This window comes from Coregonus clupeaformis, chromosome 31 (genome assembly GCF_020615455.1).
Source record: "Coregonus clupeaformis isolate EN_2021a chromosome 31, ASM2061545v1, whole genome shotgun sequence".
Classification (NCBI taxonomy): domain Eukaryota; kingdom Metazoa; phylum Chordata; class Actinopteri; order Salmoniformes; family Salmonidae; genus Coregonus; species Coregonus clupeaformis.
The window spans coordinates 37,684,825-37,705,962 of NC_059222.1; the positions used below are offsets into that span (position 1 = coordinate 37,684,825).

Below are 21,138 nucleotides of genomic sequence, written 5' to 3' on the forward strand. Positions count from 1 at the left end.
GACTATTAGCTAATAACATTAGAAAGGAATAGATAAGCACAGGTTTTAACACTGAATCTTAAACTATAGGTGGGAGGCCAGTGAAATAATATATTTTAAAAGTATTGAAGCTAGGTAATATCACCCACACAACATTTTCTCTGAATTGGTAGACAATCTACTGTAGCTTTTAAATCACAGTCACGTGTAAGTCATCACAACTTTTTAACATACTAATTCTGAGGTGGCTAGCTGGTCAAGGTATTAGTGGGAATAGTGAAGAATATTCTTAACTTTAATAATAGTAACTTTAATTCTCATGTGGCTTTATTCCCACCTTGTTTCCCCAGAATGCAATGTATCACTGGCTTGCAGCTAATATACTGGCTAATGTTGCAATGGCCTGAATATCAACTGTATTATTTTATTTTAAATTCAGTTTGGCATTATACAAAGCTGAATTGGTGATTCAAGATTATTTAAAGCCATATGGGAATTAAAGTTACTATTATTAAAGTACACCATTAAATAGTGGGCCACCAAGAAAAACATACATTAGTGGTAAAAGAGAGAGAGAAAAATAAAATATTGAAATATCTATTTTTATACAACCTTTGGTATGTTTGGTGGTCGTATTGGAGTGGAAGTGACTTACAACGTCAGTGTTGCTTTGACCACCGCCCTTGTCTTCCCATGTCATCTACATTCTAGACCAACACAGTGCTACCCCACACTTTACCACAGGCCAGACAGACACGTGGCAATGACTGGTCAGATCTGAATGACAATGTAAAGACATAAATCATGTCTGTTCAAATCGACCCAATCGTACACGGTGTCAGGGACAGTTTGATAGACAGCATGACTATGCCTTGAGCCAGAGCTTTATCTGTAGTAAATGAAACCTCCACCAAGTACATTTTTATTTCCCCAGGCAAATGACTTTCTTGATTCTTCAACACAAAGAACGCAGGAAGCAATGTCATTTGGTAATGACAATGAACAATGCCAAGACACCTTTTTTGGTTGGCTATTTTCTCCATGCAAGCCTAGTTTTCCCCAAAAGTGGTTTGTTCTGTTGAAACTTGATATAGAAATTGTCAGTCTGGTTGAGTACACTGGATCATTTCTCAGCCAGGTTTGCCATTAACAACAGTCCCACACCAACTCCCTCCACTCGGGACATGCTGCTGTGCAAATCAAATGTACTTATGAAAGCCCTATCTGGAAAACCACTATCTGCAGTTGATTGAATATCAGGTATATTGAACATGGGAATTACCAATGTTGTTGTTAAGGAGCAAGCACTATGTAATGCAGTGGAGGCTGCTGAGGGGAGGACGGCTCATAATAATGGCTGGAATGGAGTAAATGGAATGGCATCACACACGTGGAACCATGTGTTTAATGTATTTGATAACATTCCATCTATTCCGCCCCAGCCATTACCACGAGCCCGTCCTCCCCAATTAAGGTGCCACTAACCTCCTGTGATGTATTGTAGTGCGGCCAATAAATTAACTACGCTAAAGGAGTGATTCCCAACTCCAGTCCTCCAGTAACCCCTACAGCACACATTTTTTTTGTAGCCCCAGACAAAAACACCTGATTCAACTCGTCAAGGAATTGATTAGTTAACAAGTAGAATCAGGTGTGCTTGTCTGGGGCTACAACAAAAAGATGTACTGTCGGTACTACTGGAGGACCAGAGTTGGGAAACACTGCACTATAGGACTTATGCAAATGTATGCTCCAACTAAATACAGTTAAAATTACAGACTAATTAGCTATCCCTTGAAGAAAGGGAGTTTTCAAACGGGACCTTTCAAACGGGAGTTATTGTAATAGGTTTTTATGAGCAAACGACTATTAAACCATGAGCATGATAGATGTTAATGGTCACCATGCAAATGTGATCACGTCTTTAATCTTATATTAAAAGGCAGCTAGAATAACTGTTATGCTTGAATGAGGCTACTCCCTTTTATTTTGGGCAATAATTGCTTTTCTCTAATAATTGAAAGCGAATAGTTGCTATATAGATGCCAAGGCCCTGGGGTAAGTCAAAGACAGAGGCAGAGGACAAACCAGCAATTAATTATGAAGTACAAGACTGTAGCCATTCAATACAACGCCACGTTTCAACTGACTAATGTGCTGATTGTCAACACCTATTTCAATTCAGAAAATGAATGGATTTACTGGCACAGTGAGAACTCTTGACCATACCTTTCCAGTTAGATATCCAACACAATGTATCTGTTGGTAGTACACTGTATACAATATAAAATGGAGGCAGGCTCTGAAAGGCTCTGAAATTTCAGACATGATCTAGTGTAGCTCAATGCGTACACACAGGCTTGTTCATCCAGTATCAATACATGCCACTTGAACTCACTCTAACCTCAGTGATTAAATGGTACCATGGATTGATTTATAGGAGTTTCAGAGGAAGCAAAGTACAGCGCCTTAAATTGTGTAGCAGATGGGGATCTGTGAAACTCACTCCTCAGCTTGAAGTGTCCCCCCCTTGCGCTGCCGAATAGCTAGGTTTTTTGGTGACGCGACTGATAAGACGCTTTAGGAGTGCGGTTACGCGTGTTTGCGAGGCAGTGGTCCTGAGTTCGAGCCTTGGTATGAGCCTAATCAGGGGGAAGCAGAACTCGATACGCAAGCAGTGTGACATTCTTTTCAATGGTGCCAAGTGACTGGGATCTGCAGTTGCGCTCAGCTGTGGGGTGAGTTTGGGGGGTGAATGTAGCTGTGAAACTGTGAATCTCACTCCTCAGCCTGCACCTGTAGGGCCCTAGGAAATCTGCTATGCAGAGAACGCTGACGGAATCACGCAATCCAGACATAAACATGTCATTCAACAATACTCAAAAATGTATTGAACTTAGTAGGGAATTAACTAAATGTATCGAAAATCAATACATTTTTGCAAGTTGATCATAACACATGAACAGAATGTATCAGTGATTCGTATTTCCTGCAACTTTCTGAAGAGGCAATGAGAATTCCCCGTCTGTGTGTGTGCAGTGCGTGCATCCACCCCTTTGTGTAGCGGGTAGCGATTAAGCTAGTGAAGTCTTCTGGTAGATGGAAAGGCTTTCCCAAAAACCTTCTCAATTAAATGTTAACTTCAAAGTAGCCTATGCTTACCTCTCAGAATGATATCATGATTATTTGCATAAATCCAGTGGGTATTGGTTTTGCTCTACCATCACGTGCGCTACAAAAACATCAACACCGCTAAACAATACTTAAATATATATACAGTGAGGGAAAAAAGTATTTGATCCCCTGATGATTTTGTACGTTTGCCCACTGACAAAGAAATGATCAGTCTATAATTTTAATGGTAGGTTTATTTGAACAGTGAGAGACAGAAAACAACAAAAAAAATCCAGAAAAACCCATGTCAAAAATGTTATACATTGATTTGCATTTTACTGAGGGAAATAAGTATTTGTCCCCCTCTCAATCTGAAAGATTTCTGGCTCCCATGTGTCTTTTATACAGGTAATGAGCTGAGATTAGGAGCACACTCTTAAAGGGAGTGCTCCTAACCTCAGCTTGTTACCTGTATAAAATACACCTGTCCACAGAAGCAATCAATCAATCAGATTCCAAACTCTCCACCATGGCCAAGACCAAAGAGCTCTCCAAGGATGTCAGGGACAAGATTGTAGACCTACACAAGTCTGGAATGGGCTACAAGACCATCGCCAAGCAGCTTGGTGAGAAGGTGACAACAGTTGGTGCGATTATTCGCAAATGGAAGAAACACAAAATAAATGTCAATCTCCCTCGGCCTGGGGCTCCATGCAAGATCTCACCTCGTGGAGTTGCAATGATCATGAGAACGGTGAGGAATCAGCCCAGAACTACACGGGAGGATCTTGTCAATGATCTCAAGGCAGCTGGGACCATAGTCACCAAGAAAACAATTGGTAACACACTACGCCATGAAGGACTGAAATCCTGCAGCGCCCACAAGGTCCCCCTGCTCAAGAAAGCACATATACATGCCCGTCTGAAGTTTGCCAATGAACATCTGAATGATTCAGAGGAGAACTGGGTGAAAGTGTTGTGGTCAGATGAGACCAAAATCGAGCTCTTTGGCATCAACTCAACTCGCCGTGTATGGAGGAGGAGGAATGTTGCCTATGACCCCAAGAACACCATCCCCACCGTCAAACATGGAGGTGGAAACATTATGCTTTGGGTGTGTTTTTCTGCTAAGGGGACAGGACAACTTCACTGCATCAAAGGGACAATCAAATCTTGGGTGAGAACCTCCTTCCCTCAGCCAGGGCATTGAAAATGGGTTGTGGATGCGTATTCCAGCATGACAATGACCCAAAACACACAGCCAAGGCCACAAAGGAGTGGCTCAAGAAGAAGAACATTAAGGTCCTGGAGTGGCCTAGCCAGTCTCCAGACCTTAATCCCATAGATAATCTGTGGAGGGAGTTGAAGGTTCGAGTTGCCAAACGTAAGCCTCGAAACCTTAATGACTTGGAGAAGATTGGGACAAAATCCCTCCTGAGATGTGTGCAAACCTGGTGGCCAACTACAAGAAACATCTGACCTCTGTGATTGCCAACAAGGGTTTTGCCACCAAGTACTAAGTCATGTTTTGCAGAGGGGTCAAATACTTATTTCCCTCATTAAAATGCAAATCAATTTATAACATTTTTGACATGCATTTTTCTGGATTTTTTTGTTGTTATTCTGTCTCTCACTGTTCAAATAAACCTACCATTAAAATTATAGACTTATCATGTCTTTGTCAGTGGGCAAACGTACAAAATCAGCAGGGGATGAAATAGTTTTTTCCCTCTCTGTATATTTATATATATATTTATATATATATATATTTATATATATATATATATATATATATATATATATATATATATATATATATATATATATATATATATATTATAATAATAATAAATAAAATAAAACAATATACATTTATAAAAACCTGTTTTCACTTTGTCATTATGGGGTATTGTGTGTAGATTGATGAGGAATTTATTTTATTTTATCAATTTTAGAATAAGGCTGTAACGTAACAAAATGTGGAAAAAGTCAAGGGGTCTGAATACTTCCTGAAGGCACTGTATGTATATATATATATTTACTAAAACATATATGGGGGATTGGAAATGATGCAGACAATTACATTGATGGAAGCTACAATCTATCTGCAATATTAAAGCTGATCTAACCCCTAAATAAAAAATTAAATAAAAAATAATAGCTATGTGAGACAACCACATATCACAGTCATAGCAAGTACATTTTCCCTCAGAGTAGTTATTAGCAGTCAGTGCTAGTGGGGAAAGACAACTACCTTCTTTTCTCTCTGTTTCCCCTTTCTTTCTTTTTTTTTACATCAAATGGAATATGGGATGTTTCTCAGAACTGCTGCTGTATGCATATCAGGATTACTCGGATTAACCACCAGGTTATAACAGGCACATTTGACACATGATTGTTCATTATTGTGCTGGTTGACGTATTCTACGTGATCAAGTGACAGTGGGTCTAAATTCAATGAAAACTGGTAACTGGGTTGCCGAGATAATCCTTTACCTACTTTATTTTTGTAATTCAGACAAAAATGCAAACCACAACAATTCTGATTCATATGCTTGCGCTTAATATTCTGTTAGAATATTGCATAACACTCTATGGGATAAAGGGGGAAGCAGTCTCTCTGTTAAGGCATTTCAAAGATGGATTGGGAATGATATTATCTGTGAGGGTCATGTTGATATCATGGTTTTATGGCATCTGGCACTCAAGTATGATCACTGGAGTGATGTACGCTATATATACAAAAGTATGTGAACATTAAATGGTTATCTTTGTCACTCTGTTGCTGATGGCTGTAAAACTCGCAGTGGGATGACACCATATAATTATACACTGAGTATGTGGACAACCCTTCAAATGAGTGAATTCGGCTAATTCAGCCACACCCGTTGCTGACAGGTGTATAAAATCGAGCACACCGCCATGCAATCTCCTTAGACAAACATTGGCAGTAGAATGGCCCGTACTGAAGAGCTCAGTGACTTTCAACGTGGCACTGTCATAGGATGCCACCTTTCCAGCCAAGTCAGTTCGTCAAATTTCTGCCCTGCTATAGCTGCCGCGGTCAACTGTAAGTGCTGTTATTGTGAAGTGGAAACGTCTAGGAGGAACAACAGCTCAGCCGTGAAGTGGTAGGACACACAAGCTCATTGAACAGGACCGCCGAAGCGCATAGCGCGTAAAAATCGTCTGTCCTCGGTTGCAACACTCACTACCGAGTTCCAAACTGCCTCTGGAAGCAACGTCAGCACAATAACTGTTCGTCCAGAGCTTCATGAAATGGGTTTCCATGGCCGAGCAGCCGCACACAAACCTAAGATCACCATGCACAATTCCAAGCGTCGGCTGGAGTGGTGTAAAGCCCGTCGACATTGGACTCTGGAGCGTGGAAACGCATTCTCTGGAGTGATGAATCACGCTTCACCATCTGGCAGTTTGGTGGATGCCAGGAGAACGCTACCTGCCCCAATGCCTAGTGCCAACTGTAAAGTTTGGTGGAGGAGGAATAATGATCTGGGTCTGTTTTTCATGGTTCAGGCTAGGCCCTTTAGTTCCAATGAAGGGAAATCTTAACACTACAGCGTACAATGACATTCAAGACGATTCTGTGCTTCCAACTTTGTGGCAACAGTTTGGGGAAGTCCCTTTCCTGTTTCAGCATGACAATGCCACCGTGCACAAAGTGAGGTCCATACAGAAATGGTTTGTAGAGATCGGTGTGGAAGAACTTGACTGGCCTGCACAGAGCCCTGACCTCAATGCCATCGAACACCTTTGGGATGAATTGGAACGCCGACTGCGAGCCAGGCCAAATCGCCCAACATCAGTGCCCGTCCTCACTAATGCTGTTGTGGCTGAATGGAAGCAAGTCCCCGCAGCAATGTACCAACATCTAGTGGAAAGCCTTCCCAGAAGAGTGGAGGCTGTTATAGCAGCAAAGGGGGGACCAACTCCATATTAATGCCCATGATTTTGGAATGAGATGTTCGACGAGCAGGTGTCCACATACATTTGGCTATGTAGTGTATCGTAGGAGGACATACTCCAGGGAAATGATTATTTTTTAAAAACTATTTTGTATTTGTGTTGGATAGGGAGAGACAGGTGAAATGTAAAAGCGAGAAAGAGGATTCGAACCCATGCTGGCAGTGGCACATATTACATGTGCTCCAGAGGCAGCTTAGACTGCTAGACCACCATAGACCATGATCAGTTAAGTGTCTTTAAGCCCTGTAAGTGAAGGACATTGCTGCAATAACCACACTAATGAAAGTGTGTGCCCTTGAGAGTACACATTTGTCCCTTTATATGAAAGGAAAAGTCGATTTTGTTGAGGCAACGTGGCGAAGGGAATGCTAGGGTTGTCATAATTACATATATTGATGGTTATTTTCCAAATATTTAATTTTGCAGGCTTATAAATATTGTTACAAACTCTATTTGCATAGTGTTTCTTAACCCTATCCTATCCTTTCTATCACAGGAGGTTGGTGGCACCTTAATTGGGGAGGACGGACTCGTGGAATGGTATCAAATACATCAAACACATGGTTTCCATGTGTTTGTTGCCATTCCATTTACTCTGTTTCAGCCATTATTATGAGCCGTTCTCCCCTCAGCAGCCTCCACTGCTGTCTATCTACGGGGAACAGGGTTAACGTGTTGTGCTCGACCTACTCAGTTTTACATCAGAAAACACCAGAAAATGGCCAAAAAGAGTAGAACAAGCTCACCTGCTTTTACACTATGATTTGACTATTAGATGTTTCTAAAAATTTTAATTAAAAAAGGAATTAGTTTCACCATATTAAAATAAGAGTTCAGTTCACGTAACAGGGTGGACCTTAAAATCAGGGACAGTTCTTGTTATTTGTTTTACCTTCAAATGAATCACTAATCACATGAAATGAAAAAAAAAGTATCTTCAGAAATGACTGTCAAAGCACCAAATTAACTACGGCTTTACAATGATGGTGAGAACTAGGAGAAATGTTGTGGTTAAGTGTGCTAAAATGTTCATAGAAGTCATAGAGGATGCACAGAGGGACAAATGTCAAAATGTTGGCACTTTAGCAAGTCTTTATTCATATACAAAATCTGAGTTATTGAATTTTCCATGTGGTCTATATTAAAGGGCACTTCATTTAATATAACAGGGTTTTAAATTATTATATTTGTGCACAATGTCTAGTTAAAATATCAAAGGGACACAAAAGGCACTCATTTTGTGGAATGACAGTGTGAATGCAAAAAGCACTTACTATGTTATTTTGTTTATTTTACAAGGTCACCCTCACTTTGCACCGAAAGGCCTTTTAGTTGACTGGAGCACCTGGATTATTTGATAGACATTTTTTAGATTTGTAGATATGTATGACTAGGCAGGGCAATGATGCACTAGAAATCGAATCTCCTAGCTGACAAATATTTTATAAGAAATATTTCTCTCTCTCTCTCTTCCTCTCTCTGTCTCTCTCCTTCTCTCTTCCTCTTTCTCTCTATTTCTTTCTCACTCTTTCTATCTCCCTATGAATTAACCTGTCCATTAATCCAACTTCTTAGGGCATTTGATCTCTTTCATATACTAAATGTGTTTTACATGTTAAAATAAGAGTGCCTGTACAGTCACCTTCATAAAACCTTTCCCTGGCGTCCCTACATTAATATTTTTGAGTTTAATGCTTTTGAAAGATGAAAATTACCCCACTTTGTTTTAACAGCTCCTGTGACCAGTGGAGCATCATGCAGAGACAAATGCTGGACTTATTTTGCCTCATGCTTTAATTAATCAACTTGTCATCTTCATTAGTTTATGCAGTTTTAAAGATTTCCGTAATCTTTCCCCGCAAAAAGAGCCACAGAGACCTTGAGTTTGAAGTTGAACATTCAGGAATATCCCTTTCTGTCTTCATGTCTATGCTTTAAGGTTTAGAGTGATTAACCCTAATTTAATGGCACAGTCTAGATAATGGGTTATATTTTGACAGTGCAAGAAATGTGTGTGCGAAATGATGCACTCAGCTTGCATAATACACACCTACTGTAAGTTGCACAGACAGGGAAACCCAGTTCACAGTTGGACATGCTGCTAATCACATTTAAAATGTATTTCCAGTGCTTTACTGCCACAAGAGGTTGCTAAGAGGCTGGACAAAAGCTATTTTTGATTTAGTGTTGGTAATTCTTAAATAACATTTAGGAGATTAAATAATTATTTGTTTTCCTCCTGATCAATAATTAATCTCATGAAATACTTTGATAATTAAAAAAACTACATTTGTTTGATAGGGCAGCCATTTTTATCCTGACAACTCATACTAAATTCTTCCGCTGCTCTGTCATTCGCTACATGCTTAAGTCTGAGACTGCCGTCATTGAAGTCATTTTTGGTGACGAGGGGCACGAGGGGCGTTGTACAAAACAAAGTCATCAGCGATTGGACCGTCTCTAACCAATCAAAGTATTTTCAAACCGCCGCTTTACCCACGTGTGTTCTGGCTCTGGCCCAACCCATCGGTTTCTGGACCAATCAGACAGCCCTGAATGTGTTCGAGGATGTACTCAGATCCAGACTCATTTGCGAAGAAGAAACTAATGTTCGTGGGCGGGCCAGAGTAAGGAGTCTGGGTAACCAGGCAAAGCCATTTTACTTTCAAGGCCTTTTTATTTGCCAGACAGCCCTTAACAGTTACCATGGAGTGATTCTTTCCTGTGTATTTCTTCATCAGGTGTTTTTTTGTCCAGGGATAGTGTGAGCTTTCTACCTTTGTTTTGCATGTACATGTTTTAGGTGTACGATAGCACACTCTTTGCCTGTTCAATAAACTTGACTAGCTCCGAAAACGACTGTATTGGGATCTTTATAAGGTAACACTCGGGCTCCCGAGTGGCGCAGTGGTCGAAGGCACTGCATCTCAGTGTTAGAAGCATCGCTACAGACCCTGGTTTGATTCCAGGCTATATCACAATCCAGCTGTGATTGGGAGTCCCATAGGGCGGCGCACAAATGGCCCAGCGTCGTCCGGGGTAGGCCGTCATTGTAAGTAAGAATTTGTTCTTAACTGACTTGCCTAGTTAAATAAAGGTTAAATAAAAATAAATAAAACATGTAGGACCTGAAAGGAGTGGCCATTTTAGGTTCAGGCCCTATTTAACCCAGTTTCAATCAGGCATTCCAAACGACAGTGTCCTTTCAGTGAACTTCCTGTTCGTGTTTGACATCACAGATTATACATTATATTGACCAGATACTCTAGTGGCCGCTCTAATGATGAAAATAAATGTCTTCAAAAATGAAAGGCAGTCGGGAGGAGGCAAGATCAGGTGGGACCTTTCTAGCCAATGAGAGGGCAGATACACGGTTGAACAACAGGCACAATGGTTTTCTCTAGTTTCCACAGACACAAAGTCAAAATTGGCTATATCGTAGAAATTTATGAAAACAAAAATGTGCTTTTTGGTCTTAATTGAAGGTTAGGGTTAGGCATAAGTTTTGCAGTGTAGTTAAGGTTAGGGTTAAGTTTTGTAGAAATTGTAGAAATAGGAGGGGTTTATGATTTTGTGGCTGTGGTAACTAGTGACGACCAGGCACAACTCCGATATAAAGTGTTTTTTCTCAAAGTTGCCGGGATGTCACGTGTTCTACTTATATCAGTACACTCGTAACAACCTAATCATTACGAAACTTCCATTCGCTCAAATAAGCCACACGTAGCAAATAAGCCATAACATGTTTGTTAACCAAAATTCAACACTCTCTCATTGACCTCCATACAATAACTCCTCGCTTGGTGAGCAAAAAAAAAACAGCACCTGCTGGAGAAGACCCAGTTATCCCGCTCGTTTCGCCTCTTCCTCTCTGTTGACATGTGCCAGAGAGGAAGAAGCTAAGCGAGAGGATTAACTCCACCCAAAATCTGTTTGCGCAAGAATGCAGCGATAAACAGACCAAGTGGGTATTTTTTATATAGAGGTCTTTGAGAGAGTGTCGAATTTGGTCAACAAGAAAAAAAGGCTTATTTGATCAAATAGAAGTTTCGTAATGTTTAGGCTGTTACAAATGTACTGATATAAAGGGACGTGGCATTCCGGCAACTTTGAGAAAAACTATTTTATATCGCAGTTGTGTCTGTTGTTCACACGTGTATCTGCCCTCTCATTCCCACCTGTCTTGCCTCCTCTTGCCTCCCTTCCGACTTTGCGGTCAGTCGACTATCTTGTCAATAAAAGGTAGGCCATGAGACATCATGCCAATTTAAAGTATTTTATGTGCATTTCAGACAAATCACTAATGTGTGCATTTCGTTGTTCATGTTTACCAAGAGGCTCTGGCCAGGCCAAGTGTTTGTGAGCATGAAAAGATAGCTGGAATCCAGCGACTTCATAAAACACATTTAAACTCTTCCTATGGATATTACTATTCACCACATGTCATGGCATTAGTGGCATTTTGGACTGACAGACTACTGAAGAATATTGCTCTATTAGTACAGAATGGTTTGTCAAGTAATCCATTTCATCCCCAAAGAGACTATTTGATTCATTGTATTTTTCAGGTTTGTGCGTGAGGGGGTGAAATAATGTGAATATTCTCCTGCCCTACTTTAGATTTTTGTGAAAATTGCTTGGAGCAGTAGCTTATATAGACAGGTAGACAGGCAGGCATACAGACAGACAGCCAGGAAGGCTGCAGACAGACAGACAGACAGGCAGGCAGGCTGCAGGCAGACAGGCAGACAGACAGACACCTGTTGTGACTTTGTATTTAGTCACCTGTTGTGACTTTGCATTTAGTCACCTGTTGTGACTTTGTATTTAGTCACCTGTTGTGACTTTAATTCAATTCTGTAACAGAGAACAGATTTTGTGTTTGACTCCTATGATTGATGCACTTGTACTGTGAGTCAAGGAGAGCCAAGGCTTGCGAGCCATGTGATGGATATACTAATATATTTCAAATCAAATTGTATGTGTCACATGCGCCGAATACAGCAGGTCTAGACCTTACAGTAAAATGCTTACTTACAAGCCCTTAAACCAAAATGTAGTTTTAAGAAAAATAAGTGGTAAGTAAAAAATTAAAAATAACAAATAATTAAAGAGCAGCAGTAAAATAACAGTAGGGAGGCTATATACAGGGGGTACCGGTACAGAGTCAATGTGCGGGAGCACAGGTTAGTCGAGGTAATTGAGGTAGTATGTACATGTAGGTAGAGTTAAAGTGACGATGCAAATAGTCCGGGTAGCCATTTGATTAGCTGTTCAGGAGTCTTATGGCTTGGGTGTAGAAGCTGTTAAGAAGCCTTTTGGACCTAGACTTGGTGGTCCGGTACCGCTTGCCGTGCGGTAGCAGAGAGAACAGTCTATGACCGCCTGGTATAGAGGTCCTGGATGGCAGGAAGCTTGGCCCCAGTGATGTACTGGGCAATACGCCCTGCGGCCTTGTGAATGTTGACCTGTTTAAAGGTCTTACTCACATCGGCCACGCCCGTCTGAAGTTTGCCAATTAACATCTGAATGATGTGGTCCTCTGTAGCTCAGCTGGTAGAGCACGGCGCTTGTAACGCCAAGGTAGTGGGTTCGATCCCCGGGACCACCCATACTGGTGCTTCCTGCTTTAGGTTTTGCTTGTAAGCAGGAATCAGGAGGATAGAGTTATGGTCAGATTTGCCAAATGGAGGGCGAGGGAGAGCTTTTTACGCGTCTGTGTGTGTGGAGTAAAGGTGGTCTAGAGTTTTTTTCCCTCTGGTTGCACATTTAACATGCTTGTAGAAATTAGGTAAAATTGATTTAAGTTTCCCTGCATTAAAGTCCTCGGCCACTAGGAGCGCCACCTCTGGATGAGCGTTTTCCTCTTTGCTTATGGCCTTATACAGTTCTTTGAGTGCGGTCTTAGTGCCAGCATCGGTTTGTGGTGGTAAATAGACAGCTACGAAAAATATAGATGAAAACTCTCTTGGTAAATAGTGTGGTCTACAGCTTATCATGAGATACTCTACCTCAGGCGAGCAAAACCTTGAGACTTCCTTAATATTAGATTTTGTGCACCAGCTGTTGTTTACAAATATACACAGACCGCCACCCCTTGTCTTACCGGAGACAGCTGTTCTATCTTGCCGATGCAGTGTATATCCCGCCAGCTGTATGTTATCCATGTCGTCGTTCAGCCACGACTTGGGCCTTGTCGGGTGTCCATTTCATGGTTGACTATTCTGTATATTGGGGTGTATTTCTAAGACAGTTGCCTGAGTCCATGGTGTGGCGAAACATATATTAAAGCATTCAAACGTAGTTATTGCTTGTTTTATCTAGTGTTGTTTCCAAGCACCTTGCAGCTGCTGTAATACAGTTTGAGGGTTTCCAAACACAGAAGGAGATTACTTAGACTTCATTGTACTTTTATGTATTACTTTTGCCTGGCTCGTGATTATGTTTGATTATGTAAAAGTTGTTGAATTCCCTGTTAGATTAAGTTCTGAGTCCACAGTAGGTGTCTCTGTCAACTAAGCTTTTCCTACAGTTCATCTCAGAATCTCTGAAATTGTACAAATAATAAGAATACAAATCCTCAAACAAAACACTTGGTTGAAAATATATAATCAGCTACTGTGTCTGTGACTGAGGTGTGAACACATTGTGGACTACTGAGATACCTCTATTCACAAACCAGGCTGCAGAAAGATGAAAAGAACAGTTCTATAATACCAAGTGAATAAGAAAACAGGACTAAGAATTCCGGAAACTTTAAACTTTGCAATAGGAAATCGCAATATACTTATTTCTATGACCGTTATTGTTCATTCTAGAGCTTCACAAAGCCAGGAAACTAAACCTCTTCTAAGAAAGCCAAGGATATTCTTTGCAAGGCGAAGCTGCACTTCTGGAACACTCTTGAAGTGATACCTGGCAATATGAATAGGGCCGAGGGAACTGCACTGCTCTCCTTACCTTAGAACTGAAACAAAAGCCTTGACATTGTAGCTACTTCTCTGTGGCCCCCACAGAGGTATTACACTCGAGACAAATTGACTTTAAAGAATGCTTTGAGGAATTGAAAGAGTCGAACGGCAAAGCCTAAGCGGAACTGATTTCTCAGACACTTGATAATCAGACTATTTTTTTCATTATGTGACTTGTCTTTCTGACGGCATTAGTCTCAGTGAACTTTCTCTCTTTAATTCCCTCATGAAGGTCCTTTATGAATGGATGTGTGGGTGGCAAGAGAATTCCTGATGAATTCAAAAGGTTATTGGTCATTGTTTTTGAAATATTTAATGGTAAGTCTCTTATAAATCTACATATTGGATTCTTCATCAACACATCAATCAGAGTGATTTCATTAAAACCCTATTTTATACAGCATGATAATAACATGGCAGACACTGGAAATGAAAAAGTACATATAGTTAATTTATATCGACGAAGCAATCCTACGTATATGACATGGTAATGCTGCTCACCATTCACTTAAAAGATACCACTGAAGACTTGTAAGGCAGACATTCAGAGGTCAGCTATCCTAATCTTATAATCAGTGTTCACCAGTGCAATTATGCATGCAGCTCTCATTTCTAGGAAGCCCCATCACAGAATATAAAGGTAATTTAAGAGCTGCCTGCCTTTATTCCACACAAAGCGTTGTTATTTTGCTTGGAGTCCATTGAGATACATTGCAATCAAGCTCCAGATCAAGCCACTTTAAAAGGGAGGGAGTTCTAAGAAAGTGTGAAGTAATTGGACACAGTTGTGTATATGACTAACTGATCACTTAGTTACTTTTCCAAGTTTATTTTATTATTCAGCTCAAGAATCTGAGCCTAATGAGACAAGCGAGGATGTATGATCTTTGGACTTCTGTACCATTTTGCCTTTAACAGAAGAATCTATTGCAATACTGACAGAATAATCTATTGCAATACTTCTGAAAATACTTAAGAAATTATAATTAAAAGGGACCGATAGAAGTCTTAAAGGTGGATGAATCTTCTGTCAGTAAAGAGATAGGTCTGCGTAGTCATTCCCTGACCTCAGAGTAATTTCAAATGGAGCCAATTCCCATGTTCTCGCTCAGATAATGCACTGACTCCCTTAGAGTCACAGCTTCACATTTAAGTCATTTAGCAGAAGCGCCATGTTCTACCAACTGAGCTACACGGGACTAGCGCTCTTATAGACTCTAGTTAAAGAGCTTCACAGCACCACCACAGACTAGCTCTGTTGTGGCCTGGGAGCTCAGTGACACTATAACCTTTCAACACCAATCTGGCATTTGTTTGCAAACTGCAAGAATATGTCCACTCGAAAAGTCCTAAATGGATTACTTAGAAGCCCAAGTTCATTTTTAAATCATGAACTGACAAATCAGGCCATAAAGCTGGTTGTAATTAATAACTCAATCTATCCAACTCTAGGTACAATGGTATCGGCCAACAATGGTATACACATCAGTTGGCCATGCTGTACAGTATCCAGGCTCTAAGAACTCCATTCAGACACAAGTTTAGGTTCGTTAACCATTTGTGAATGTTAGCAATGTACAGTAATTGTTGTACTTGGTTCTTTGTACTTGATGAGGAAGTTATTTTCCCCAAGAGCAAAAAGCTGACAACATGAATCTAAGCGCTTAAACCCCATAACTGTCTCTACTTGCAGAAAGGTGCTGTTATGCCGTGATCCAACAGTCTGTTGATTCAGAGAAAACAATGTTTGCAATCTGCCACTGCTCCATTTGAAATGGAGTAATGGTGGACCACTAACCACTAACACAGTCTCTGTGACCAGACCTTGGCATTAGTCTTGCTATTATCATTACTCAGATGTTTTCACTACTCTCCTTCTCCGTTAAGACTGATTGACAAACTAAAGAGAATGTCCTGAATATGTCCTCCTAGTCCTCAGTTCCAGTGAGTTTATTCAAGGATTATCCATATAACAACAATTACCATCTAATTAATTGTGTGCTTCCAAAGTATAGTGATGTGGCCATGGCAGTGTCAATAAGAATTCTCTTTTCAGATCGGTTGTCAGTGCAGCTGTTAATCAGGAGTTTTCATCTGTGAACAAGTGCTGCATTTACTCAAGGGTCTCGCCTTTGAGGTGATGGAGAAACCACTTATTTCATGCATTTTGACTCTTAGACAACTTTTCAAGTGATTCGCCAAGAGGAACTGAAAGTTAACCCAAACAATCATTCAATGTCAAGCAAGGATAAGGAGCCTATTCTAATTGAATGAAGGGTGCATAGATGGTGTTTCAGCGAGTTGAAGCTGTTTAGGGTTTTATCCCTTCATTTGAACCAATAGTGTTGTCAATATTTAAGTAAGGACATGCGCGTATCGTTGACAGAATACACAGCCATTTTCTGTAGAGTATACATAGATCAGTTAACAATGGCCTGAAACCAATGTTATTGCCAGAGGTTTTCACAAGGACTACACAATCATCCTCAGTGTAAACCGTTTAACACCTTGTTGGTCTTCCAACCTCATTTTACAGACGCTCTGATCCAGAGCAATAAGGGTTAAATGCCTTGCTCAATCAAGAGCACATCAACAGATTTTTCACCTAGTTGGCTCTGGGATTTGAACAAGCGACCTTTCAGTTACTGGCCCAATTCTGTTAACTGCTAGGCTACCTGCCTGTCGTCCTCCACAAGCGTAGCTTGAAACATGTTTCTGACGCGGACGCCTGTGTCTGAATTAGTTAGATCGTTTGGATTAGAGACTGGGTCATGAAGACTGGGTGGCTCATGTTGCATATATTAAATAGTGTGGCATTTAAGAGATTGTGTCATATTACCTGCCAATCTATTTTACCCGGTAATACCCGGTGTGTGGACAGCCATTGGTGAGCTAACAGAAGCTAACAGCAATAATACACTGAGGCTATGTCATTTTTAGTAGCTGTGGGAAACATACAGTATGTCTCACAGGTGAGTGACTCAAACCATTAGCGGTAAACATTACAGTGTGTGGGGGGGATTCATACGCTGCTCAAGTTTGAAATGAGATAAACACAAAATGGCAGAACAAGTGTAAGAGGGAACATCACTGGACATAACAATAGGGGAAAATGAATGATTGATCAAAGACCTGCCAGGCATGACAGAGTAGATACTCTACTGGAAACAAGAACTGCATACAACATTCTGTGAACATGCTACACTACTAGTAGAGGGATGCCATTGGTAGCTAGGAAATATCTATGGTAAGTGTTTGATTTCAGTGACTAGTATGATTCATATCAGCCTTGAGAGAGGGTGTCATTGAGAAAGGATTAAAAGCCTCCTTCTGTGAAATGATTATTGGATAGACGTGATGGATTAGTGCTGTACTACCATATTTTTACAGACTTTACAACTCTTAGCTTGATGGGTTGAAAGACGATTATAGGCAAACTAGGGTGGCAGGTAGCCTAGTGGTTAAGCGGGTTGGGCCAGTAACAGATCGCTGGTTCAAATTCCCGGTGAAAAAGATGTTGAGCAAGGCACTTAATCCTAATCACTCCTGTAAGTCGCTCTGGATAAGAGCGTTTGCTAAATGACTCAAATGTAAATGTAGCTTGTTTGACCCCATACTATTGAAGTAGGTTACTAGGTGTTTGTACCTAAACCTTATTGTCACAAATCAACAATAATGTGTTATTATCGAGTAATTATGATGCGTTTGCTTGGTACTCTGTTCAGTAACACATTTTGGATAGTTAGAAGTTAGCTACATTAGCTAAATTAGCATTGTTAGCTACAATGCCTTGCAAAAGTATTCATCCCCTTGGCGTTTTTTCTATTTTGTTGCATTACAACATGTCATTTAAATAGATTTTTATTTGGATTTCATGTAATGGACATACACAAAATAGTCCAAATTGGTGAAGGGAAATGAAAAAAAATTATAACGGAAAAGTGGTGCATGCATATGTATTCACCCCCTTTGCTATGAAGACCAAGGAGCTCTCCAAACAGGTCAGGGACAAAGTTGTGGAGAAGTACAGATCAGGGTTGGGTTATTTAAAAAATATCAGAAACTTTGAACATCCAACAGAGCACCATTAAATCCATTATAAAAAAAATGGAAAGAATATTGCACCACAACAAACCTGCCAAGAGAGGGCCGCCCACCAAAACTCACAGACCAGGCAAGGAGGACATTAATCAGAGAGGCAACAAAGAGACCAAAGATAACCCTGAAGGAGCTGCAAATCTCCACAGCGGAGATTGGAGTATCTGTCCATAGGAAAACTTTAAGCCGTACACTCCACAGAGCTGGGCTTTACGGAAGACTGGCCAGAAAAAAAGCCATTGCTTAAAGAAAAAAATTAACAAACATGTTTGGTGTTCGCCAAAAGGCATGTGGGAGACTCTCCAAACATATGGAAGAAGGTACTCTGGTCAGATGAGACTAAAATTGAGCGTTTTGGCCATCAAGGAAAACACTATGTCTGGCGCAAACCCAACACCTCTCATCACCCCGAGAACACCATCCCCACAGTGAAGCATGGTGGTGGCAGCATCATGCTGTGGGAATGTTTTTCCATCGGCAGGGACTGGGAAACTGGTCAGAATTGAAGGAATAATGAATGGCGCTAAATACAGGGAAATTATTGAGGGTAACCTGTTTCAGTCTTCCAGAGATTTGAGACTGGGATGGAGGTTCACCTTCCAGCAGGACAATGACCCTAAGCATACTGCTAAAGCAACACTGGAGTGGTTTAGGGGAAAAATTTAAATGTCTTGGAATGGCCTAGTCAAAGGCCAGACCTCAATCCAATTGAGAATCTGTGGTATTTTTTTTATTTTTTATTTATTTTTTGGTATGACTTAAAGATTGCTGTACACCAGCGGAACCCATCCAACTTGAAGGAGCTGGAGCAGTTTTGCCTTGAAGAATGGGCAAAAATCCCACTGGCTAGATGTGCCAAGCTTATAGAGACATACCCCAAGAGACTTGCAGCTGTGATTGCTGCAAAAGGTGGCTCTACAAAGTATTGACTTTGGTGGGGTGAACAGGTATGCACGCTCAAGTTTTCTGTTTTTTTGTCTTATTTCTTGTTTGTCTCACAAGAAAAAAATATTTTGCATCTTCAAAGTGGTAGGCATGTTGTGTAAATCAAATGATACAAACCCCCCCAAAATATATTTTAATTCCAGGTTGTAAAGCAACAAAATAGGGAAAATGCCAAGGGGGGTGAATACTTTCACAAGCCACTGTACTTTCACTCTACTTATTTTTGGCAGCCTAATGATCTTGACTTGTGCATTAACGGGTCGGTACAACAAGTACCGGATGGCCATTTTGGAAGTAGAATCTGACCAGTCCGTACTGGGTCTAGGAAATAGAAAGTTGTGAGTGCCCCACATGCAGCTATACACATTTTGGTAAGCTTTATCTATAATTGAATGTGGACACTAGAGATGTAAGCGTCCAGGGAAAATCAGTTGGGTTTATTTCTGCACTGTTTCTGTGACATGATCTCATCAGAATGTGCTAGTGTTTGATCCCAGTGAAGGTCTTTACTCCTGGGTCCTTGAACCGGTCTAGCAATGCTATGGTCCTTCTGTTCTTGTTCCCTGTTATTGTGTGCCTGATGTCATTGCCTTTTCTGCTGAGTGTAAAGCATTTTGTTTCATTTGATGAAAACTGTCTAACTATGAAAACTGTTCACATATGCGACACGACCACAGTACCAATCTGGGACCACTAACAATAATGCAGGGTACTTAATTATTTGATAACAATTACTAAATCTAATGTAACATTTCTCTCTTTGCAGGTTATCTGGCTTCATGTTGCCGTCGCCTATTGTGAGCACAGGGTCAATAATGGCCCTTTGGTTCACAACAGATTTTGCTGTGAGTGCACAAGGATTTAAAGCAATTTATGAAGGTAAGACCTATTGTTATTGATTATTTCTCCAATTAAAAACCTGGCTGAATTGATGTAAGAGAGGGTTAACAAAAAGGGTTAAACAAATATGTGTGTTAACAAAATGGTCATTGTCTAACTATTGACTTTCTATTCTATATTGAGTTATTTCAATGGCTAAGTTGGCGGTGGATTGTGATTGCTGCACCAGAGTAGTTTGTTTGATTCCCCCATGGGCCACAGATTCTGAATATAAAATACATATACGACTATGTTATTATTGTATTATAGGGTAATTCATGAATCGGTGTCTCAAAATCAGCATATTAATATGCTTTCAGAGAGCGGGGTGCATTTCGTATGATGAACACTGCTAAGTAGTGTACACTTAACGTGCACCTCTTCAGGCCATGTCATTTGGTTACTGTTTAAGCCTTATGCAGAGAGGTGTACTGCCATAGATGTCGTCTGCTAAGCACGTTTCAGTTTACAGTTTGCGTTATTAAACCTGTGGTTGGTAGTTGTGGCATTTCATGTGAGTTCCGGTCGACTGTATCAAACTATGGTCATTACAAAGCCTGTATAGTCTTTTTCACACAGGATACAGCACAAACCACAGCATCTCATATATTTTCCATGAAGTCTAATATCACTGGAGTCTCAACTCACCCCCCTTGTAGGAAAACATCTCTCAGGCTGGCATACACTGCAGCAAACTTCATGATCTCTCATGAGACACTGGGACCTAGGCTATGAATGATGCACGAGCATGGCGCTTTGCTCGTAAACCTTTGTAAGGATAAGCTTTTTATTTATTTTTCTCCTCCTTCTGAACATTTTCATCTCTAGGGATTCAGGGTTTTGTTATTGCTACAGGGTTGTGAGTGGATACCAAAACTCAATTCCCTAAATGCAATATCAATCTCGTTTGGTAACATCACTTGTTGCTGGTTGTCTGAGGTACTATTTGGTTTATTGTGTGTAGTGTGAGATTGTTCTTGCTGTGAGTGATAATGAAATAATGAACCATGATAGGCTAATCTAATTGTATCAGAACACTATTTCCTGATAACTTAGCATAATCTACTGTTTTTGGATCCAATTTAAGTACTAGTCTAACCACTGCCTCAGAATTAGCTAGAGCTGCTGTATGTTACAGCATGAATAAGATTAGCAAGACTGCGTT

At 40.5% G+C, this 21,138-nt stretch overlaps 1 protein-coding gene across 1 annotated transcript in view; it reads left to right on the plus strand.

Moving 5' to 3' along the window:
• LOC121548096 (CUB and sushi domain-containing protein 1-like) overlaps positions 1-21,138 on the plus strand; it is a 442,651-nt gene that overhangs the window by 130,382 nt on the left and 291,131 nt on the right. Inside the window, exon 3 of the mRNA XM_045209890.1 lies at positions 19,861-19,973. Coding sequence (XP_045065825.1) covers positions 19,861-19,973 — 113 coding nt within the window. The remainder of the gene's footprint in view (positions 1-19,860; positions 19,974-21,138) is intronic.